The 24,736-nt window shown below is 46.7% G+C and overlaps 2 protein-coding genes across 2 annotated transcripts in view; both read right to left on the bottom strand.

Moving 5' to 3' along the window:
• LOC147111338 (uncharacterized) overlaps window positions 1–6,276 on the bottom strand; it is a 161,454-nt gene extending 155,178 nt beyond the window's left edge. Inside the window, exon 1 of the mRNA XM_086000011.1 lies at window positions 6,189–6,276. Within this exon, the coding sequence (XP_085856137.1) occupies window positions 6,189–6,276 (88 nt within the window). The remainder of the gene's footprint in view (window positions 1–6,188) is intronic.
• txnrd3 (thioredoxin reductase 3) overlaps window positions 5,055–24,736 on the bottom strand; it is a 52,669-nt gene continuing 32,987 nt past the window's right edge. The window contains exons 12-16 of the mRNA XM_086002129.1: window positions 18,478–18,634; window positions 17,753–17,860; window positions 12,970–13,065; window positions 7,967–8,101; window positions 5,055–6,688 (exon numbers count right to left, since the gene is read on the bottom strand). Of these exons, the coding sequence (XP_085858255.1) occupies window positions 6,617–6,688; window positions 7,967–8,101; window positions 12,970–13,065; window positions 17,753–17,860; window positions 18,478–18,634 (568 nt within the window). The 3' untranslated portion in view covers window positions 5,055–6,616. The remainder of the gene's footprint in view (window positions 6,689–7,966; window positions 8,102–12,969; window positions 13,066–17,752; window positions 17,861–18,477; window positions 18,635–24,736) is intronic.

The following is a 24,736-nucleotide window of genomic DNA, read 5'->3' as shown; positions in this document are numbered from 1 at the left end:
AGTACAAAGGGATCTGGGGGTCCTGGTGCATGAAACACAGAAGGTTAGTATGCAGGTACAGCAGGTGATCAGGAAGGCCAATGGAATCTTGGCTTTTATTGCAAGGGAGATGGAGTATAAAAGCAGGGAAGTCTTGCTGCAGTTATACAGGGTACTGGTGAGGCCACACCTGGAATACTGCATACAGTTTTGGTTTCCATATTTAAGAAAAGATATACTTGCTCTCAAGGCAGTTCAGAGAAAGTTCACTCGGTTGATTCCGGAGATGAGGGGGTTGACTTATGAGGAAAGGTTGAGTAGGTTGGGCCTCTACTCATTGGAATTCAGAAGCATGAGAGGTGATCTTATCAAAACATATAAAAGATTGTGAAGGGGCTTGATCGGGTGGATGCGGTGAGGATGTTTCCACTGATGGGCGAGACTAGAACTAGGGGGGCATAATCTTAGAATAAGGGGCTGCCCTTTCAAAACTGAGATGAGGAGAAACTTCTTCACTCAGAGGGTAGTAAATCTATGGAATTTGCTACCTCAGAGAGCTGTGGAAGCTGCAACATTAAATAAATTTAAAACGGAGATAGTTTCCTAGCTGATAAGGGAATTAGGGGTTACGGGCAGGGAAGTGGACGCGAGTCTAGGTTCGGATCAGCCATGATCCTATTGAATGGAGGAGCAGGCCTGAGGGACCGTATGGCCTACTCCTACTGTTCTTATGCTCTATGCCCTCTTCAGCATACCCGATTATAATTGCTCCACCATTGGTGGTCATGCCTTCTGTTGCCAGGGCATGAAACTCCAGAATTCCCTCCCTAAACCTCTGCACCTCACTAACCTCTCTTTCCTCCTTTAAAGACGCTCCTTAAAACCTACTTCTTTGACCAAACTTTTGGTCACCTGCCCTAATTTATCCTTATGTGGATTGGTGTCAAATTTGTTGTCTTAAAATACTCCTGTGCAGCACCTTGAAATCATACGTTTCGCCTACAAGTTTCAGACCCTCACCTTGGGAGATTTCCATCTACCAGGCAGAACCCTCGCTGGCCTGGTCTTCAGCCCATGGTGGGGTGAGGAGTTGAGTGTGGATGATACACCAGGGAGGGCCGCTAGGGTGGCAGTGGAACAGGTCTTGAATGTCACAATGGAATACATTGCACGGAGTAAACAGGCCTTCACGGGGAAGAGTGGAGGTGGACTTGACCAAAGAACGGCGAGAAGACTGGGAACTAAAAGGCAGTGACCTTCAGCCACAGGCCCAGTAGGAGAGCCAGACAGCCTAACTGGTGGGACATAGGTAGAATGGCAGCCGCCATCGCCTCCATGCTTGTCCTTATCAGTATATGCATCTGCTGCTATCAAAAATGGATGATATCCCAAGTGGTGGTGATGTCAAATAGGGGATACGCCCCGGTGTCAGTAGCCAAGGTGCCACAGAGACTGGGGAAAAGTGGGACGCATATGCGATATAAATCTGGCCGACTGGGTCCCAAGCACAGTCAATGTCACTAGGACATTGGTGAGGCTGTAAGAGGACCATGTCATTGATGGATTGGGCACTTGCGGGAGTCCAGTTGGATCCCTGGACAATCCAGCAGGTAGAGAATTCAGAGATTTCAGTATGTCCTACCTGGATCAGACGAGGTCTGACCAAGGGCCAACAGGAGGGACTGATAGGGTAACCCATAGGTTTGGATAACCTTTAAATGTGTATTATAGTTGTGTCAGAAGCTATGCTATTAAAATGTAACTAACTGCAAGGTATGATGGGAAGCTTGACCATAAGAAATAGGAGCAGGAGTAGGCCAATCGGCCCCTCGAGCCTGCTCCGCCATTCAATAAGATCATGGCTGATCTGATCCTAACTGCCAATCCACTATCACAAAACCATCTCCTGAATCTAACAGAATTAGACACACAAAATAGGAACAGGATCAGGCTACACGGCCCCTGGGCCCACTCCGCTACCCACAGGGCCATGACCGATCCGAACCTCGACTCACGTCCAAATTCCTGCCCGCTCCCCGTAACCCTTAATTCCCTTTACTTCTAGGAAACTGTCTATTTCTGTTTTAAATTTATGTAATGATGTAGCTTCTAGCTTTTTGGGGCAGCATATTCCATGGACCTACCACCCTGAGTGAAGTAGTTCCTCCTCATCTCAGTTTTGAAAGAGCAGCCCCTTATTCTAAGACTATGCCCCTAGTTCTAGTTTCACCCATCATCGGGAACATCCTCCCCACATCCACCCGATCCAACCCCTTCACAATCTTATATGTTTCAATAAGATCGCCTCATTCTTCTGAACTCCAATGAGTAGAGTCCCAATCTACTCAACCTCTCCTCATATGACCACCCCCTCATCCCCAGGATTAACCGAGTGAACCTTCTTTGTACTGACTCGAGAGCAAGTATGTCTTTTCTTAAGTATGGACACCAAAACTGTATGCAGTATTCCAGGTGCGGTCTCACCAATACCTTGTACAACTGAAGCAATACCTCCCTATTTTTATATTCTATCCCCCTAGCAATGAAAGCCAACATTCCATTGGCCGCCTTAATCACTTGCTGCACCTGCATACTAACCTTTTGAGTTTCGTGCACCAGGACCCCCAGATCCCTTTGTACTTCAGTACTTTCCAGTTTCTTGCCATTAAGATAATAACTTGCTCTACGATTTTTCCTGCCAAAGTGCATAACCTCACACTTTCCAGTATTGTATTCCATCTGCCAAATCTCTGCCCACTTACTTAGCCTGTCGATGTCCCCTTGCAGGTTTTTTATGTCCTCCTCACTCACTACTTTCCCTCCCATCTTAGTATCATCTGCAAACTTTGATATGTTACACTTGGTCCCTTCCTCCAAATCGTTAATATAGAGATTGTAAAGAGTTGGGGACCCAGCACTGACCCCTGCGGAACACCACTAGTTACTGATTGCCAGTCTGAGAATGAACCATTTATCCCAACTCTCTGCCTTCTGTTAGATAGCCAATCCTCTAGCCATGCCAGAATATTACCCCCAATCCCGTGATTTTTTTATCTTAAGCAATAATCTTGTGTGGCACCTTATGTTCTTATGACCTTGGGTCCGGGACAGCCGAGATAGCGGGAAGTATCTGCCAAAGCCTACGTAACCAGTAATTAATGGTTGAACAATTATCGGTCACAGATTGATTATATATAAATATACTGCGACAACCATTGTAAATTTGAGAGACTTCGGTACACTGAAGGCTCTCCCCTGCATGCTTGTAATAAAGTTTCTCTCATATCACAGCCTACCCGTGACTCGAGTGGTTTCTTTCCACAACACCCCTGTTAAATCTGTGTCCTCATGTTACCAACTCTCCTGCCACTGGAAACAGCTTCTCATTTATTCTTTCAAAACCTCTCCATTTTGAACACCTCTATTAAATCGCCGCTTAACCATCTCTGCTCCAAGGAGAACAATCCCAGCTTCTCTAGACACTCTACATTACTGGCTTCCACCAGCCGTTTAGGCAATGCATTCCAGATCATAACTCCCTGCATTAAATAAATGAATCTGTGTCCTCTGGTTACCGATCCACCTGCCACTGGAAACAGTTTCTCATTACTCTTTCAAAACCCCTTCATAATTTTGAGCATTTATTAAATCACCCCATGCTCTAAGGAGAACAATCTTGGCTTCTCTAGTCTCTCCACATAACTGAAGTCTGCCATCCCTGGCAGAGGATGTAGAGCACATTTCACAGAATGATAACTGAAGTGTTTCGTCCTTGGTATCATTGTGCTGTATTATTATATGATGCTAGGGGTGGCGGTGGAGAATTTTAGGGAGGGATTTCCAGAGAATAGGAACCAGGCAGCTGGACGTCCCGTCACCAATGGTGGCAGTGAAGGCTGGAATGAACAAGAGAAAGTCCAAAGTCAGAAGAATGGAGCATGTAGGGAACTGGAGAAGGTCAGAGAGGACAAGGCAAGTGGAATTCATAGATGAGGGATTTTGAATGTAAAAAGGGGGACAGGAGCCAGCGAAGGCAGAAGAGAGCAATTTGTTAAAGCAGAATTTCCACTAAGTAAAAAATGTAGGTAAGGAGCAGCCAAGGTCCCTCAGTTGATAATGTACTGGTGACAGTGCATGGGCTGCTTCAGTTGTAACCACAAAAACAATTTAACCTGAAAAGCTTCCATGTGGTTTTCATGCATTTTTCCAGCACACAACCCATTGTGTGTGTGTTTAGTTGTATTCAGGAAAGAGTCAATCCAGCATTTTATCAACTCCTGAATATAAACTGAACTTTTCAGTGGTTATTTCAGTAGAGGACTAAATAGCATCTGGTTTTAGTAAAATGCTCTAGCAAAGAGCTGGCACATACAATGGCAACAATGAACTGTAGAACAGTATTAAAATCCACCGTTTACAAGGCACAAGTCAGGAGTGTGATGGAATACTCTCCACTTGCCTGGATGAGTGCAGCTCCAACAACACTCGAGAAGCTCGACACCATCCAGGACAAAGCAGCCCGCTTGATTGGCACCCCATCCACCACCTTAAACATTCACTCCCTCCACCACCGGCACACCGTGGCTGCAGTGTGTACCACCTACAAGATGCACTGCAGCAACTCGCCAAGGCTTCTTCGGCAGCACCTCCCAAACCCACGACCTCTACCATCTGGAAGAACAAGGGCACCAGGCACCATCACCTCCAAGTCTCACACCATCCTGACTTGGAAATATATCGCCATTCCTTCAGTCACTGGGTCAAAATCCTGGCACTCCCTACCTAACAGTGCTATGGGAGCACCATCACCACACTGACTGCAGTGGTTCAAGGCAGCGGCTCACCGCCACCTTCTCAAGGGCAATTAATGCTGGCCTTTCCACATCCCATGAACGAATAAAAAAAGTTTACATAAATGAAAATGGGTCACAAATTTAGAGAGCGCAACAGACGTTCCGAATACACTTGATGCAACAGCCACGTTTAATTCAACTGCAACATCCATAGGCCACAAATATATTTACAATACCAACCCAGTCTAGTTGCCAGAACAGAAGGACACTCCTTACACACGGTTTTGAGTTCGATATGGATTTTTTTAATGCATTTTGAGTAACAAACTTTGTTCACAATGGAATTGTTCGAGTTAGTGCTTCTCACCGAGGCCGAATACAATCAAATGCGACTGAAAAAATTCCGATCAGATGGGTACCAGTGATAAACAAATGCAAAAAAGATAAATCATCCCAATTAAATATCAAGCACCGACTGGCATGGTTACCCTCAAACATACCACACAAAGCCACAAAATGGGACAGTACACGTATGCAAACTCAGCTTGGTATGCAAGTGTTCCAAATTAAAAAATGAGGGGGGAGGATGAGAGAATGAAAGAACAGGAAGTGACGCTGGATAAACAGAAACAATCTTAAATTTAACCTAAACAGTAAGTGAGAGGAGTGGAGCAATGCAGTGTTCTAAAATGGCTGGCTGATGAACCAAAAATAACCATCTACAAGTAAACAAAAACAGTGAGAGAAACTCAAGCTAGAATGTCATAACAGAGAGAGAGTTTGGAACAGCTTTTGACCAACAGTCCAGCACTCATTTAGATAGCCATAGAAGTATAAGAAACAAAAAAAAGTTTAAGCTCATTCACCAATATATCCATGCAAAGTCCCAATTCCACTGCAGAGACACCAATTTTGAATACGAGTATCTGCAAAAAGCAGTTTAGAGTCACAGATTCCCCACTCACTTTCTTTTTTTTAAAAAACACCCACACTTATCAAGTTTGGTCAGCGGCAGTTGGTTACTCCCATTATAGACTTTGCCAAGTTTAAAAAACGGGATAGAATAGCAAAGTGTAGACACAAAGCAGCTCCTCACTCTAAACAAAACGCGAAGCATTCAGGCCCACGCTTCCTGAAACATAATCAGTGTGCTTTTTTTGGTGAAAAAAGGTTTAAGATTGATATTGTACAGTGTTTAAATATGAATCAAACAGGACATGTTTCTTTACAGACAAGTTCTTGATTTTTTTTTTTTTTTTTTTAAACTTACAAACATTGAGTACAATGCTAGTTACCTACACTGTACAGAGGAAAAAAAACATTCATCCCATCCCCATCAGCAGACCAACATACATTTTTTAAGGAACAGTATTACCAGGCGAGACTTCAAACTGTTCCACAAGACTAAAGTCTCACCACACAAAGGAAGCGCAGTCATTTGATTGGACGTAGAAGTTTCATGGACGTAGAAGTTCCAGACCTTGCTTGTTAAGTCATCCGTCATGGCCCGCCTCAGATCAGGTTCCAGGCCAAAACTTCAAGGAGGCACGCTCTTTCTTCAATGCCCTTCCAAGCAGGTTTGGGGTTCAAATGTTCATACCGAGGTTTATCCCCCGCCGTTGAGCTGCGTGCCCCACGTGCACCCGTGATCCTCTGCTGCGACCAGTGCTGAGCGCAACTCAAGGCACTGCACCATTTGGAGTGTTTTCATGGCGGCTTTTGACTTTGGTTTGCTCCTGCTGTGATTGATGTTAGTTTTACCTGAGTGCCACAAGATGCAGGTTGAGCCAGCCAGGGAGCAGGGCCAGTGCACGCAGAGGGCAGCAGCATTACAACAGCAGGGTTTAACCTCAGCAACCTCCTTTCTTGCTAATGTCCACACCTGATCGCTTGGTTATGTCCATAGAAATGAACACCTGCAAACAAAAATAAAGCCATTAAATGACAAACTGCAAGTAGGAGGGAGCCACATAAATACTGTGGCAACAAGAGCAGGTCAGAGGCTGGGTATTCTGCGGCAAGTGTCTCACCTCCTGACTCCCCAAAGCCTTTCCAACATCTACAAGGCACAAGTCAGGAGTGTGATGGAATACTCTCCACTTGCCTGGATGAGTGCAGCGCCAACACCACCATCCAGGACAAAGCAGCCCGCTTGATTGGCACCTCATCCACCATCTTAAACATTCACTTCCTCCACCACTGGTGCACCGCCATCTACAAGATGCACTGTAGCAACTCGCCAAGGCTTCTTCGGCAACACCTCCCAAACCCACGACCGCTTCCACCTAGGACAAAGGCAGCAGGCGCATCGGAACACCACCACCCCCAAGTCGCATACTATCCTGACTTGGAAATATATCGCTGTTCCTTCATTGTCACTGGGTAAAAATCCCAGAACTCCCTCCCTAACAGCACTGTGGGAGTACCTTCACCACACGGACTGCAGCGGTTCAAGGCGGCTCACCACCACCTTCTCAATGGCAATAAATAGCCTTGCCAGCGATGCCCACATCCAGTGAATGAATAAAATAAAAAAATAACCCAGTTTACAACGAGTTGACTGACAGTTTACAAGAAGCAGCCAGATGGCAATCACTACCAGAATAAGTATCCCTACTTATGGCCTCTGTTCTAAGTGAAGAACTAACCCTGTGGAATGATATCCAAAATATTTACCATCCCACCCCCAGGCTTTCACCATAGTGAAACAAACGACAGGCAAGGTACCACGGGAGTGTTTCTCTCCAGGTTCAGCGAGTACAAAGGGCCATGATGCAATGCTGAGCATACACCAGAACACTCTACAGTCAATCCCTAATTAGTGCGGAGTTAGCCGAGAAGTTATGGGGCACCACAATTGGCCCCCGTGCCACAGAGCTGGAAAAGGGGACTCTAATTGATGTCTATCCAGAGCCTCCTGTTGGAGAAAATGAAGCATAGGTCAAGTGCAGACTGGGTCAAGCTGTGCTGATGCTTCTCCCCAATGATCAAATAGTCCACCACAAAAAGGTAATTCTGACAATAGGGTGCCAGCACCTGTGAAACTCTACTAGAGAAGGGAAAGCAAGCTGGGAAGTAAAAGAGAAAGCCACAATGGGATCATATACTTCTCAATGCATTTTTTTTTGCAATACAGTAGCTGATAAAAGGAGGGAGAGGGGATAGAGAGAAGAAAGAAAAAACCTCAGTCTTACTTCTGCACAGGTTGGATGTATGCCAATGACACTGTTCAGCTGATCTTTGGTCATGCCACACTTCATTGCTGCACCGAAACCTTGAGTGATTTCACCAGCATTCGGACCAAGCACGTGGAACCCCACCACTCGATCCTGGAACCAGGAGGAAAGTTAATTTCAGGAGAGCTGCAGACAGCAGATGTCACTTGTACAATGAATTTTCTTTCAAGTAAAAGGAGGTTTAAAAAAATTGGAACTATGTTTGCATACAAGGAATAGGTTGTGTCACAGTGACACCTCATTTCCAACACACGGATTTTAAATGACAATATTTACAAGTGAGTCAGTAATTTGATAATCTCAGTCAGGAATCCAAGTGGAATGTAGAGTTCAACAGACATTGATGTAGTTATAAAAAAAAACACTCTCCCAAGAGAAAATGAGCAAGTCGAGTGTTTCCTTGGGCTTATTGAAGATACTGATATCATTCTGCTACAGAAAAACACATCCATCAAGTCAATACATTTTCGATAGCAAAATACTGCAGATGTGGAAATCCAAAACAACAGAAAACGCTGGAAAAACTCAGCAGGCCAGGCAACATCCGTGGAGAGAGAAATAGAGTCAATGTTTTGGGTCAAAACCCTTTGTCAAGACTAAAGAGGCACAGGGAATGAAATAGATTAAGAGGCCAGGCTGGGAGAGAACAACAGAAGTGAAGAGACATTAAGAGGTATTCAAAACGAGAAGAGATGCATTTTCATGTTTTGCATGCATCTTGTGCTCCAAATCACATTACCGACCTTTCCTCTCTCTCCCCTCCCCCCCCCCACCCCACCCCAATTACACAGCTACAAATGTTCAAGACAGAATCTAGAACTGCACTTTTATTTATACTGCAAGTTGGAATCGTATGAAAATACCAAAATCCAAGTGACAGCATCGAATTCTATGCAGCCATGGCTGCCGCAAGTACTAGTACAAATCTGCAATACAGATGTACAATACTATGACATCATGCATCTTACATATTGTACCACACATTAGCCAAGCTCCTTTCCAACATGCAATGCTTGCTTTACACCCAGATCTAACACTAAAAGAACGGTATAGAATGAAACGGAATTATTCATGACCACCAAGTGGTCAGTCACAAATTCAGCTAAAGTTCTGAAGTAGCCACCCATTGTCTGGAACATGAAGGGTAAATACTTCCATGCTTGAATAGCTCAGACAAGGGGCCCCTTCAGGAAAAGGAGGATCTCTCCCCTCTGGTGCAGCTATTCCCATCCTACAAATTGTTTTGACGAACGGTAGCATCGTGGTGATGTCACTGGACGAGTAATCCCGAGGCCTGGACTAATGATCCAGAGACAGGAGTTCAAATCCCACCACCGCAGCTGGGGAATTTAAATTCAGTTAATGAAATAAATCTGGAATAAAAAGCTAGTATCAGTGATGGTGACCATGAAACTATCGGATTGACGTAAAAACCCAGCTGGTTCACTAATGTCCTTTAGGGAAGGAAATCTGCTGTCCTTACCCGGTCTGGCCTATATGTGACTCCAGACCCACAGCAATGTGGTTGACTCTTAACTGCCCTCTGAAATGGCCTAGTAAGCCACTCAATTGTAAAAAAAACCACTACGAAAAAAAATTAAAATAAAAAACAGACCACCCGGCATTGACTACGGACACGACAACAGCACACCCAGCCCAGTCGACCCTGCACTGGGGAATTGTGCCAAAATTAGGAGCTGTCCCACAGACTAGTCAAGCAACAGCCTGACAGTCATACTCAGAATCATACCTTTCAGCCAATGTCCCGAACTCCTGGGTATGTCCTGTCCCACCGGCTGGACAGACCCACCAGGAGGTGGCACAGTGGTTCTGGGAGTCCCCAACATTGACTCCGGACCCCAGGAGGTCTCATGGCTTCAGGTCAAGCATGGGCAAGGAAACCTCCTACCGCCCTCGCTCAGCTGATGAATCAGTACTCCAACACCACTTGGAAGAAGCACAGAGTAGTAAGGGCACAGAATGTACTCTGGGTGGGGGACTTCAATGTTCATCACCAAGAGTGGCTCGGTAGCACCACTGCTGACCGAGCTGGCTGAGTCCTGAAGGACGTAGCTGCCAGTCTGGACCTGCGACAGGTGGAGAAAGAACCAACGAGGGAAAAGCCTACTTGACCTCGTCCTTACCAATCTACTCGTCGCAGATGCATGTCAATTGGTAGCAGTGACCACCGCACAATCATTGTGGAGACGAAGTCCCATCTTTACACTGAGGATATCCTCCATCGCGTTCTGTGGCAATACCACCATGCTAAATGGGATAGATTCAGAACAGATATAGCTGTTCAAAACTGGGCATCCATGAGGCGCTGTGGGCCATCAGCAGCAGCAGAATTGTATTCCACCACAATCTGAAACCTCATGGCCCGGCATATCCCTCACTCTACCATTACCATCAAGCCAGGGGACCGACCCTGGTTCAATAAGGAGTGTAGAAGAGCATGCCAGGAGCAGCACCAGGCGTACCTAAAAATGCTATGCCAACCTGGGGCAGCTGCAACACAGGACTATATGCATGCTAAAAAGCAGAAGCAGCATGCTATAGACAGGGCTACACGATCCCACAAGCAACGGATCAGATCAAAGCTCTGCAGTCCTGCCACATCCAGTCGTGAATGGTGGAGGACCATTAAACAACTAACAGGAGGAGGCTGCTCCATGAATATCCCCATCCTTAATGATAGTGGAGCCCCGCACGCAAGTGCAAAAGACAAAGCTGAAGCATTTGCAACCAGCTTCAGCCAGAAGTGCCAAGTGGATGATCCATATCAGCCTCCCCCTGAGGTCCCCACCACCACAGAAGCCAGTCTTCAGCCAATTCGATTCACTCCACATGATATCAAGAAACAGTTGAGCGCACTGGATACAGCAAAGGCTGTGGGCCCCGACAACATCCCGGCTGTCGCGCTGAAGACTTGTGATCCAGAACTAGCCGCGCCTCTTGCCAAGCTGTTCCAGTACAGCTACAACACTGGCATCTATCTGAATTTGGAAAACTGCCCAAGTATGTCCTGTCCACAAAAAGCAGGTCAAATCCAATCTGGCCAATTACCACCCCATCAGTCTACTCAATCTTCAGCAAAGTGATGGAAAGTGTCGTCGACAGTGCCATCAAGCAGCACTTACTCATCATAACTTGTTCATTGATGCCCAGTTTGGGTTCTGCCAGGACTACTCTGCTCCAGACCTCATTACAACCTTGGTGCAAACATGGACAAAGGAGCTGAATTCCAGAGGTGAGGGGAGAGTGACTGCCCTTGACATCAAGGCAGCATTTGACCGAGTGTGGCACCAAGGAGCCCGAGTAAAACTGAATTCAATGGGAATCGGGGGGGGGGGGGGGGGGGGGGGGGGGGGGGGGGGAAACGCTCCACTGGCTGGAGTCATACCTAGCACAAAGGAAGATGGTTGTGGTGGTTGGAGGTCAATCATCACAGCCTCAGGACATCGCTGCAGGAGTTCCTCAGGGCAGTGTCCTAGGCCCAACCATATTCAGCTGCTTCAATGACCTTCCCTCCATCATAAGGTCAGAAGTGGGAATATTCGCTGATGACTGCACAGTGTTCAGTGCCATTCACAACTCCTCAGATAATGAAGCAGTCCATGCCCACATGCAGCAAGGCCTGGACGACATTCAGGCTTGGGCTGATGAGTGGCAGGTAACATTCACACCACACAAGTGCCAGGCAATGACTATCTCCAACAAGCGAGCGTCTAACCACCGCCCCTTGACATTCAACAGCATTACCATCGCCAAATCGCCCACCATCAACATCCTGGGGGTCACCATTGACCAGAAACTTAACTGGACCAGCCACATAAATACTGTGACAAGAGGTCAGAGGCTGGGTATTCTGCGGCGAGTGTCTCACCTCCTGACTCCCCAAAGCCTTTCCACCATCTACAAGGCACAAGTCAGCAGTGTGATGGAATGCTCTCCACTTGCCTGGATGAGTGCAGCTCCAACACTCAAGAAGCTCGACACCATCCAGGACAAAGCAGCCCACCCATCCACCACCTTAAACATTCACTCCCTCCACCACCGGTGTACCGTGGCTGCATTGTGTACCATCTACAAGATGCACTGCAGCAACTCGCCAAGGCTTCTTTGACAACACCTCCCAAGCCCGCGACTTCTACCACCTAGAAGGACAAGGGCAGCTGGCACATAGAAACATCACCATCTCCAACTTCCCCTCCAAGTCTCACACCATCCTGACTTGGCAGTATATCGGCCGTTCCTTCATCGCGCTGGGTCAAAATCCTGGAACTCCCTCCCTAACAGCACTGTGGGAGCACCTTCACCACACGGACTGCAGCGGTTCACCACCACCTTCTCAAGGGCAACTAGGGAGGGGCAATAAATGCTGGCCTCGTCAGTGACGCCCACATCCCACGAACTAAAATCTAGTTATACAGCCACAAGCGGGAAAAGACATGGAGCTGAAAATATTTTGACCGAAAGAAAGAAACCTGGCACTGAATTTCTAAATGGTGATAAAATGTTATCGAGGAAAGAGGAGGAGAGAACGAGGGAAGGGATGTGTGCCGAGCACAAGCAGATTTGGGTTCAGCTGCAATTTCCCCCATGAGTGAAATGCCTACCTAAATAGTCTTGGCTCGCACTCCAATACCGGTTGAGAAAGATACTGGGGTGGGTGGGGGGGGGGGGGGGGGGAAACTGCTATCCATGGAACAATAACCTAGCAGGTGCCAGCTTCTTTAGGAGAGGAACTTGGAAGCAGAAATTTTGCACAAGTCCATCTGCTGCAACATTCCGGCGAAGTTTTGCTCCGACTCACTAACAAAGTTGCAGAATCTACTCGTGCAATTTGAGCAGGGATGAAGGAGCAACTGAATTTCAAGCACCCAAAGTAAACACTGCACAAGAACATTCCTACAAATCCTAGAGAAAACATTTTGCTGCCAAACAAAAAAACTTACGTGATCCAGCTTCGCACAAATCACCTTGCCATAGCAGCCATTCTTGTCCCTCGCTGGTATTGCCCATTCCAGTGGCCAGAACAAGCTGTGATACACCTGAAAGGCACAAGATGGATATTCAGCACAATTTATATTAGAACAAAGAAAAACACCCAACTGAGAGCAAATGCTGCGCAAATGGTTTCACTAAAAAAAAATTGCAGCTGCAAAGTGAAGCATTCTGCCAGTATTTTAACAAATATGGGTAGCTTCCTCCCTACAAGATTTCAGCAACATGAATAATACATTTGGTCAATTTTTCACCGGTCAATGACGGCATTCATTTGTTTTGCTAGTGGATTGCCCACAGCGTTGTTCATCAAGTTGGAGGATACAGTAAGAAAGTTGAAAGATGTGGCAAAAGTTCGTCAAGAATTGGAAAAATGCAATCTTTTGTACGGACACACTTAAGTGAGACAGACACGTGCAGGATTTGTCTGGACATACGATAATTCCACCCACAACACCAACAGTTTTGCTGTTCCTTGGTAACATTTATCTAGAGTTAGCTTCCTCACATATGCTGACGACACCAACTATACCTCTCCGCCACTTCCACGGGTGTCCTGCATCCGATCAGAACGCTCGTCAGACATCAAATCCCATCACACAATAGCTTCCTCCAGCTCAGCACTGGTTAAAAACAAAGCGGACGTCTTTGGCCCTCACCATAAACTCTACTCACTTGCTACTGACTCCAAATTTTCTGCCATGCCCCCTCCCATCACCAGGAGCTTACGGGCTTCCTTTATCAGCAAAGGAGTCAACTGCCTCTGCCTCACTTCCACCCATTCCAGCCCTGATCCCATGTCTTTCTCAGTTACTCTTATCTCCACTCCTCCCTCTCCAAGCTCACCTTGTCCCAGAGTGGCTCTCAACCCCATTCCCACTATGGTCAGTCTAATCCCCTTCCTGGCCCCCAAGTAACGGACATAAATATCTCCCTCTCCTCGGGTGCTGCTCAACTCCCTTTCGTAGTCATCGTACTCGCCCCCTTCCTCAAAAAACTCCTGTCCTTTGCAAACTACCACGCCATCTCAAATCTCCCATTCCTCTCCAAAGTCCTTGAACATATTGCCACCTCCCAAATCAGTGTCCAGCTTTCTCATAATTCCATCTTTGAATCTGTAATCAGGTTTCCGCTCCTGCCGCAGCAATGAAATTGCCCTGATCAAAGTCAAAAAACTACATCTTCTGCAACTCTGACCGTGGTACACTATTCCTCCTTGTCCTCGCTGCCACCTTTGACACAATCACACCATCGTCCTCTAACACCACTTCGCCATTGTCCAGCTCAGTGGGACTGCCCTTGCTTGGTTCCACTCTCATCTATCCAGTCATGACCAACACATCTCAAGCAATGCCATCACTTCCCACCCTGTATCATTACTCCTGACCTTCCCCAAGCATCGATTCTTGCACCCCCCCACTTCATTTACACACTGCACCTTGGCGACATCACCCAAAGACAGGGCAGCTTCCAAGTGTACGCAGACGACACCCGGCTCCATCTCTCCACCCCTCTACTGCCTCTCTACTTGTCGGACATCCAATCTTGGATGAGTTGCAATTTCTTCCAGTTAAAAATTAGGCTGTCCGAAGCCATCCACAGCCCCTGCCACAAACTCAATCCCCTTCCCCAACCACTGTTGGACTCAACTAGAATATTCGCAACCTTGGTGTCTGATTTGACAGAGCTGAGTTTTTATTCCATATCCTCTCCAACATAAAGACACCTACTTACACCACGAACGTCACCCGTCTCACTCCACACCTCATGGCTCTAGGCCATGCAAAATCTTCAGTTTCAATTGCTCATTTACTTTTGATTACTAAAAGCAGTCACCTTTGAGAAGCCTTTCGCAAAACACAAAATAAAAGTACTTCAAACTCTAACTTTCCTTATGAAATTAATCCAAGTAAGTGATTAAACCTCTGCCCTCCTGCTGAAAACTAGTGGCAGGAGTAAATATGCAATCCAAATCCTCAAGACTCAAGATTCTTCACCCACCTAATATCCTCTTTGCCTCAAACTGTGTTCTGCAGATCAGAATGAGCACATATGGTTACGGAAGGCTCGGTACCACTCATGCCCTTGCACGTAGGAACTGGAGGAAGTGAGCGGACACAGTAAAACAGCTGCAACCTTTGCTAGAATAGCAACATGTAGGCTTGCATTACATTCTGCATTTCGCTATTACATTCTGCATAGTTGGCTTCAGCCACACCAGGGTAGAGAAGTAGGTAAGCGCCATTTACCTACTCACCCACCCTCCTTTCCTAAAGCTGCTCATGCACAGCTGCAAATTAAGCAATAATGGTCAAAATTCAGGTCCTGGTCTGACTCCCTCAGCTAGAGGCAGTGCACAGCTCAGAGAAAGCCTTCCACAGGGCTTGGGGGGAGCCGGTGGAAAATGAGCAAAGTATGCAGTACTAAAGTGTTATCAAATACACAACACTGCCACGAATTTCTCCACCCATTGCAGCACTGAACACAGCCATATTCCGTTACAGACCAGACTAATTTAGTATTAGCCAACTATTTAAATGAGCCTTTAAGGAGCAGAGTAAAAGAAGTCCAAGCACAGGAATAGATACGAGCACATTATTAAAAGGTATTCTGTATCTTGATGGATGCCAGGTGAAACTCAGTAAATCGTGCACGGTTACTTCCCTTTCCCACAATAACACTCGTGTGGTGACCATCAGCCCACTTGCAAGGGAAAGGATCCATTTACATTTTAAATTCCTTGGCACCAGAAACTGGAACATATAAAGTTCATAACACTGAAGTCATGCTGCGGTCAACAGAACAAATTCTAGTCAGCACCATATTGGAGCTCCAAACATGTAATATGGACCACCAGTTCGGACTTCTCCCCCAACTAAAATTGCCTCCCTCCTCTCCTGTACAAGAGCATTTTTCACACGAGTCTAGACCGCAAGAGCCAGCAGATTGTTCAACCACTGGGAGCATCACTACTGAATACTTGCTTTCACTCCACATCCACATACTTTCAATCGGAGCCACTGGACAATCAAAAGGAACCTTTCCCTAGCCAAAGAAGAGACCCCAATTGAATGGGCCCCATGGATTCAATTCCCCCATACAGGCCTCCAAAAGCCCGGTTCTGTAAAGTTGAGTACCAACATAATAGAAACTCAGTAATTAACTAGACATACGTTTAAGGTACAGTAGCAATAACAAAGAGCAAATCAATGAAATGTAGCTTTGCACGAGTGACCCCACAAGTCCCTGATCCCAGCCTGTATAGGAAGCACAGGCCCTAGAGGAAAGAAACCCACCCGTTGGTTCTTGCACACCCCCTGCACAGCAGCATCGACAGGCCTAGGACCAAATGCCACATTGTGCGTGGGAGACATTGCTCTCGAAGCTTTCTGTACAAAGAGCACATAGCGAGATATACATAATATATCCACTGGTCGCATTCACACCACTGGTCTATTGGAAACCGATTGGTCTGTTGAACTTCCATGCACCATTTCAAGGATTTGATCAACTGAAGGCAAGTTCAGGTTGAACAGGTTATATTCATAGTTTCAATTAGAATGCAAGCTTGGGGAACAGAGAGGTCCAAGATACCCAGGTCATTCAGAGTTATCTTGCTTCAGTACTCCCAGCAGCAACTGACATTTACTACAAGCAATGTTCCCATTAAGCTGCGCGGCCACGCAGTGGTCTGGAGATCCCGCAAAAGGTCGCTCACCGGCTTTACAATAGAAATAAATGTGCATGCACGAAAAATGGGCCACGCAGCTAGTTAAAGGGTCCATGCACCAAAAAAAATTACAGGGAACATTGAAGAGGTCTAAAATAGATACTCTATTGTTCATATTTACTGTCTTTTTACATCCAATACTTTACACAAAAACCCAGAATCACAGAAACCCCACAGTGCAGATAAGAGGCCATTTCGGCCCATCGAGCCTGCACTGACACATATCCCACCCGATCCCTGTAACCCCTACACCAACACATATCCCACCCTATCCCCGTAACCCCACGTATTTAATCCCCCTAACACGAAGGGTCAATTTATCATAGCCAATCAACCTAACCCGCACATCTTTGGACTGTGGGAGGAAACCGGAGCACCCGGAGGAAACCCACGCAAACACAGGGAGAATGTGCAAACTCCACACAGACAGTCGCCCGAGGCCGGATTCGAACCCGGGTCCCTGGCGCTGTGAGGCAACAGTGCTAACCACTATGCCACCGTGAATGAGAGCGATTACTCCTTCACCAGTGATCAACTACTTATAAAAGCAGTTGAAACATCAGCACTGGTCCAGGGAGCGCAGAGGTATAACAGTTGGAAGTAGGCCAACCTGCACTGTTTGAAGAACTTAGAAATGAAGATCAATTAAACATACCGCTGAGCAATGTTCTCTTTAAGCAGTGCTCTGGGTCTCCCGTGCAGCAAGCTCGCTGGCTTTTCAATGGGGAAAAGCTGCGCATGCGTGGTATTTTGAATGTGCCGCATGCCCCCAAAAAATTGTCGCTGTGCAAGCTCAAGTATCAATGATCACACCAGCAAGGAGCTTAAACAATAGCCAGAGGCATCCAAACCATCAATAACAGGTCTGTCAATGATCAGTTTTTATAAATGAACTCTTCGGGAAGCAAGAGATCCATTCAGCTTGCCACACAAAAGGGAGTTTGAGACAAAAAAATATACAAGGTCTCCATTTAACTGAAACACAAAAACAATCCGGTCCCTACCTCGATATGTTCCTCTCCATAAAGTGCTATGGCATTTTCCTCAGACAGCCCACAACATCCATACTCCAAAGGGGTAAAGACGGTTGTGCATACATTGACGTAGTCACACTGAAAAATAAATTAATAGAATTGATGCAGTACTTGCCACTATTCAGTTTTATTTTAATGTTACTGTGTTGAAGGCCAATATTGCAAGTTACATTCCTACTGGTTTATATCTTGATACCAAGGGAAATACATTAAAACAAAAAGTTTCATTATGCAAAACAAATAGTGGCTACATCCAAGTTCTTGTTTAAAAAAAAACTCCCAAGATATGACAAATACTTTGACAATTCTCACCCTTCCCCCATAGGCAGTGGCTCATGGGCTACAGCTCCACAGGCAGTGTGGTGCCTCACCCAAAGCGACTCTGAGCCTAGAGAGAGCACCAGCAGGTTAACTGGCAGGTGCCTGATCCACTCCACCCCAGGTCCAAACATGAGCACTCCCCAGCAGGAGTCAGCTATCAATTTGGGAGCAAGAGTCGTGACTGATCTCCTTCCTCTTCAGCCCAAGGGCAGACAAGGCCCTGATCACTGCTCCTACCGAGACCGAGTGAGCGCAGAGACCAGTCGGAGAACCCGGAATCTTCAGTTTTCTTGGCTGTACCGTTGGAGCAGCCACACAAAGCATGCAGGTTTTGCACCGACAGTGCAGCCACAGTACACACGACAACACCTTACCTTCAGAGTAGCACCTGCGTACAGTCTGCGTGCAAGCAACCTCCCAGCTTGAATAGCAACAGGGGTGAGCTCCAGCTTGCCATCAAGAACGTCTCCTATACCGTAGATGTATGGCACGTTGGTCCTTTCTTCACTATCCACCGCAATTTTCCCATTTCTAAAGAATGCATTCAAAGTAAACTTATTGCAACAATACATTTTGCTTTCTAAGCTAGTCCAACTTAAGATATTCAATAACCAGCAGCCTATAAATGTAATATTTAGCCCCCCCCACCCATCTTAAGTTTTCTAACCAACTTCAAGACCATCAAAGGCCTATTACAGATATTAAAGAGATTAATCCATTTACAGACAAAACCACAGCAGACAGTGTTAGTGTTATTTTTATTTAATCCTTGCGATGACTGATCATTTCATCTAGAATTGAGAGAGATCACACATGCTCCCAACAGCTTTCACAAAGGTCTAGGATCATGTTTCCAAGGAATGCATATAGTACATCAGAGGCAGAACACAATCAAAGGGCAAGACAGATCCCACTTAAAATACTATTTTTCATTCCACCAAATGAAAACATCCCACCTGTCCATTGCTACTAAAGTGCATTCCTTGGCCTTCATCCCACACATCAGCTTAATTACTGTGAATAAGGGCTTCACATCGATGCAGTCATCAATACTTTACGCATGAAGAGGTGGGAACGGGTGTTCAGATTTGCTCAAAATTGAGCATATTCATTTACACAGCACACTTTGGGAAAAGGGACAAGCAGTTTTGAAGTAACACTTAAAAAAAAATTAATTCACAGGATGAGGGCGTCGCTGGCAAGGCCGGCATTTATTGCCCATCCCTAGTTGCCCTCGAGAAGGTGGTGGTGAGCCGCCTTCTTGAACCGCTGCAGTCCGTGTGGTGAGGGTGCTCCCACAGTGCTGTTAGGGAGGGAGCTCCAGGATTTTGACCCAGCGACGATGAAGGTACGGCCGATATATTTCCAAGTCAGGATGGTGTGTGACTCGAGGGGAACTTGGAGGTGGTGGTGTTCCCATGCGCCTGCTGCCTTTGTCCTTCTAGGTGGAAGAGGTCGCGGGTTTGGGAGGTGCTGCCGAAGAAGCCTTGGCGAGTTGCTGCAATGCATCTTGTAGATAGTACACACTGCAGCCACGGTGCGCCGGTGGTGGAGGGAGTGAATGTTTAAGGTGGTGGATGGGGTGCCAATCAAGGGAGCTACTTTGGCTTGGATGGTGTCGAGCTTGTGTTGTTTGTTGGAAACTGGGGTGCCTAAAAATATATGGTTATGTGAATGAAACTAACGAATAATACTGTGTTTAAATGATTGTATTAGTGCACGAGACAAATAAGGGGTTAAAGTATAAGTTGTGCTTTACTGGAGGCTTGTACAGGAAACTTGAGATTTACCGGCACCAAAATAACCTGAAATCTCGGTTAACCGGCAAAATTCAGGAGTAGGTTTTACTTCATATTGTATTTGCCTTCCTCCAGCTGTTGCTGTGCAAGGGTGTGGCTGCAGCTGTTGCTAAGCTACAGAGACGCTTGAAACTTGTGGCCATTGTTCTACAGTTTAAACAAGAGTTTGTTGCTTTATACGGAGCTGTCAGCTCTCCCTATCTTTTACTATAGCGTTCGGTTATCCGGAATTTTTGATGAACCGGCACCACGTCGGTCCTGTCCGTGCTGGATAAAAAAAAGTTTCTTGTATTAGACTTTGAGACAAAATGTCTTAGAACATAAGAAACAGGAGCAGGAGTAGGCCAATCGGCCCCTCGAGCCTGCTCCGCCATTCAATAAGATCATGGCTGATCTGATCCTAACCGCCAATCCACTATCACAGAACCATCTCCTGAATCTAACAGAATTAGACACACGAAATAGGAGCAGGATCAGGCTACACGGCCCCTGGGCCCGCTCTGCTACCCACAGGGCCATGTCCGATCCGAACCTAGACTCATGTCCAAATTCCTGCCCGCTCCCCGTAACCCTTTATTCCCTTTCAGTTAAATTAGATGAGGCAATGTCCCACACAGGGGCCCATAGTATGGCCTTGTCAGCTAACAACAGGATAGCTGTCTGTTGTTTGTAAGTTTAGGATTTTGACTCAGTTGTTGCATCTTTATGTTTCTTCCATTATTACTAATAACATTATAATGTTACAGTAGAATTTGGAGTTTAACAGAACTGCTTGAAGATAAAAGTTAATTAGTATAAAGGACATAGAATAAAAGGAATTTATGGGAGTTAAGGTACCATCGCAGGATGGAATAGTCTGTTAGATTAAGGGGAGATAGTTTGGATAGTGGCTAGTTGAGCAGACAGCTCTGGCTTGGGCTTCCGATTTAATGGCCCAAAGCTGTGCCTGGTACTCGCACTGGCTGCACCAGGGGGGACAAGACAGGATGAGATAAGGGAAGACAGTCCTCGACTTCTGTAGGGCCATAATAACAGAAAATGCTGGAAAAACTCAGGCGGTCAGGCAACATCCGTGGAGAGAAATTAGAGTCAACGTTTCGGGTCAAACCCTTTATCAAGACCCTTTATCATTTTGCTATCGTTCTGTAGGGCCATGATTGGTCAAGTACAGAAAGCACGTGCAATGGTTGTGAAGACCCCTTGAGGGAGGGTCTTCATCGGTAAGTTTAGACAAAGAACTCGACATGCCATTGGGCACCTTGTTTTAAGGGGAACCTCTATAGGTTAAATGGTCTTGTCCATTATTCTACCTCAGGCCCACCCCTAAAGAGAATAAAAGGAAGAACTCTTAGCTCAGACCGTTGAGTGAGGGGCTCCCAAGAATGGAAACGGTGGCCTAACACTCTTCAGGAGAGTGGACCAATACGGACCCTAGTCTAACACTCTTGGGTAGTTCAGAGAGAACGAGAAGGAGGAGCGAGAAAACGAATGAGAGTCGTTCGCGCACGCCAGCCATCTGTCCGATCGGTTGGAGCTGCACTCATCCAAACTAGGGGAGAGTATTCCATCACACTCCTGATATGTGTCTTGTAGATGGTGGAACATCCCCACTTCTGACCTTATGATGGAAGGAGGGTCATTGGTGAAGCAGCTGCATATGGTTGGGCCCAGGACACTGCCCTGAGGAACTCCTGCAGTGATGTCCTGGGGCCGAGTTGATTGGCCTCCAACAACTACCTGCCTTTGTGCTAGGTATGACACCAGCCAATGGAGAGTTAACCCCCCCCCCCCACAAGATTCCTATTGACTTCATGTTTACTAGGGCTTATTGATGCCACAGTCTTGATGTCAAGTCACCCTCACCTCTGGAATTCAGCTCATTCATCCATGTTTGGACCAAGGTTGTAATCAGGTCTGGAGCCAAGTGGTCGTGGCGGAACCCAAACTGAGCATCGATGAGCAGGTTACTGGTAAATGCCGCTTGATAGCACTGTCGACAACACCTTCCATCACTTTGCTGATAATTGAAAGTAGACTGATGGGGTGGTATTTGGCCAGATTGGATTTGTCCTGCTTTTTGTGGACAAGACATACCTGGGCAATTTTCCACTTGTTGGGTAGATGCCAGCGTTGTAGCTGTACTGGAACAGCTTGACTAGAGGTGCGGCTAGTTCTAGAGCAGAAATCTTCAGCACTACAGGCAGGATGTTGTCGGGGTACATAGCCTTTGCTGTAGCCAGTGCACTCAGCAGTTTGATATCACGTTGAGTGATTTGAATTGGCTGAAGACTGGCTTCTGTGTTGGTGGGGACCTCCGTAAGATGCCGAGATTGATCATCCACTCAGCACTTCTGGCTGAAGATGGTTACAAACGCTTCAGCCTGGTCTTTTGCATTCATGTGCTGGGCTCTGCCATCATTGAGGAATGGGGAGGTTTATGGAGCCTCCTCCAGTTAGTTGCTTAATTGTCCACCACCCTTCACAACTGGATAGGGCAAGACTGCAGAGCTTTGATCTGATCTGTTGAAGATAGGAGCAGGAGTAGGCCATTCGGCCCCTCGAGCTTGTTCTGCCATTTAATGAGATCATGGCTGATCATCCAAATTCAGTACCCGGTCCCTGCTTTCTCCCCATATCCCTTGATCCCTTTAGCCTTAAGAAATATATCTAACTCCTTCTTGAATGCATTTAATGAATTGGCCTCTACTGCCTTCTGTGGTAGAGAATTCCACAGGTTCACCACTCTCTGGGTGAAGAAATTCCTCTTCAGCTCAGTCCTAAATGGTTTACCCCTTATCCTTAAGGTTGCTTCTGTTTAGCATGCATGTAGTCCTATGTTGCAGCTTCCCCAGGTTGGCACCTTATATTTAGGTACGCCTGGTGCAGCGCCTGGCACGCTGTTCTACACTCCTCATTGAACCAGGGTTGGTCCCCTAACTTGATGGCAATGGTAAAGTGAGGAATATGCTGGACCATGAGATTACAGTGGAACACAATTCTGCTGCTGATGGCCCACAGCGCCTCATGGATGCCCAGTTTTGAGCTGCCAGATCTGTTCTGAATCTATCCCATTTAGCACGTTGGTATTACAGGTAGACTATCCTTTATCCGAACTGCCGAAAACCAAAAACCTCTAAAAACCGAAAGTTTTTTCGTTCAGCGTAAGTCGTGCGCACGACCCCGACCCCTGCCGACCCCCACCCCCGACAACCCCCAACGACAAATTTCCCAGTCTTATAAAATACCTTCTGAAATCCGAAATTTTCCGAAAACCGAAACACAGCTGGTCCTGAGGTTTTCGGATAAAGGATAGTCTACCTGTACCACACAACACGATGGAGGGTGTCATCAGTTTGAAGTCAAGACTAAGTTTCCACAAGGACTATGCGGTGGTCATTCCTACAGACAAATGCATCTGTGACAGGTAGATTCGTGAGAACAAGGTCAAGTGCGTTCTTCCTTCCTGTTGGTTCTCTCACTACCTGTCGCAGGCCCAGTCTGGCAGCTATGTCCTTCAGGACTCGGCCAGTAGTGGTGATGCGCTATCAATTACTCATAAAAGGCTGAGTTAGAAGAGTAACTAAAGGCTTTTATTAACAACAGAATGGAGGTCTGCCTCGCGTGGTCGACCGGTCCAGGATACAAAGGGCTGGGGAGCAGTCACCTTTATACTAGGACCTGTGGGAGGAGTCAGCCGAGGCATGTCCAGGCATGTACACAGTGGAGTACAAACAGGACTACAAACAGTGGTTTACCACAAGTGGTATAACTCAGCCACTCTGATGGACATTGAAGTCCTCCACCCAGAGTACATTCTGTACCCTTGCTACCCTCAGTGCTTCTTCCAAGCGCTGTTCAACATGAAGGAGTACGGATTCATCAGCTGAGGGTGGTAGGTGGTAATCAGCAGGTTTCCTTGCCTATGATTGACCTGATGCCATGAGAGTTCACGGGGTCCTCAATCAATGTCAAGGACGCCCAGGGCCACGTCCTCCTGGCTGAATACCACTGTGCCTCCACCTACAAGTCAGATATGGTGCCATTTCATTGTCTAGTTTAGACAACTTTTATTTGTTCCTGGGATGTGGGTGTTGCTGGCAAGGCCAGCATTTATTGCCCATCCCTAATTGCCCTCGAAGGTGGTGATGTGCCGCCTTATTGATTCGCTGCAGTCCGTGTGGTGAAGGTACTCCCACAGTGCTGTTCGGGAGGGAGTTCCAGGATTTTGACCCTGTGACAATGAAGGAACGGCGATATATTTCCAAGTAAGGATGGTGTGTGACTTGGAGGGGAACTTGCAGGTGGTGGTGTTCCCATGCACCTGCTGCCCTTGTCCTTCTAGGTGGTAGAGGTTGCGGCTTTGGGAGGTGCTGCCGCAGAAGCCGTGGCAGGATGCTGCAGTGCATCTTGTAGATGGTAATCACTGCAGACACGGTGTGCCGGTGGTGGAGGGAGTGAATGTTTATGGTGGTGGATGGGGTGCCAATCAAGCGGGCTGCTTTGTCCTGGATGGTGTCAAGCTTCGAGTGTTGTTGGAGCTGCACTCATCCAGGCAAGTGGAGAGTATGCCATCACACCTTACTTGTGCCTTGTAGATGGTGAAAAGGATTTGGGGAGTCAGGTGGTGAGACACTCGCCACAGAATACCCAGCCTCTGACCTGCTCTTGTAGCCATAGTATTTGTGGCTGTTCCAGTTAAGTTTCTGGTCAATGGCGACACGCAAGATATTGATGGTGGGGTATTCGACGATGGTAATGCCTTTGAATGTCAAGGGGCAGTGGTTAGGCTCTCTCTTGTAGGAGATGGTCGTTGCCTGACTCTTGCGTGGCATGA

The sequence above is a fragment of the Somniosus microcephalus genome, chromosome 11 (genome assembly GCF_052327205.1).
Source record: "Somniosus microcephalus isolate GS21.2 chromosome 11, FLI_Smic_1.0, whole genome shotgun sequence".
In the NCBI taxonomy this organism is placed as follows: domain Eukaryota; kingdom Metazoa; phylum Chordata; class Chondrichthyes; order Squaliformes; family Somniosidae; genus Somniosus; species Somniosus microcephalus.
The sequence above is the reverse complement of the archived record's forward strand: the minus strand, read 5'-3'. Positions and strand labels throughout refer to the sequence as shown.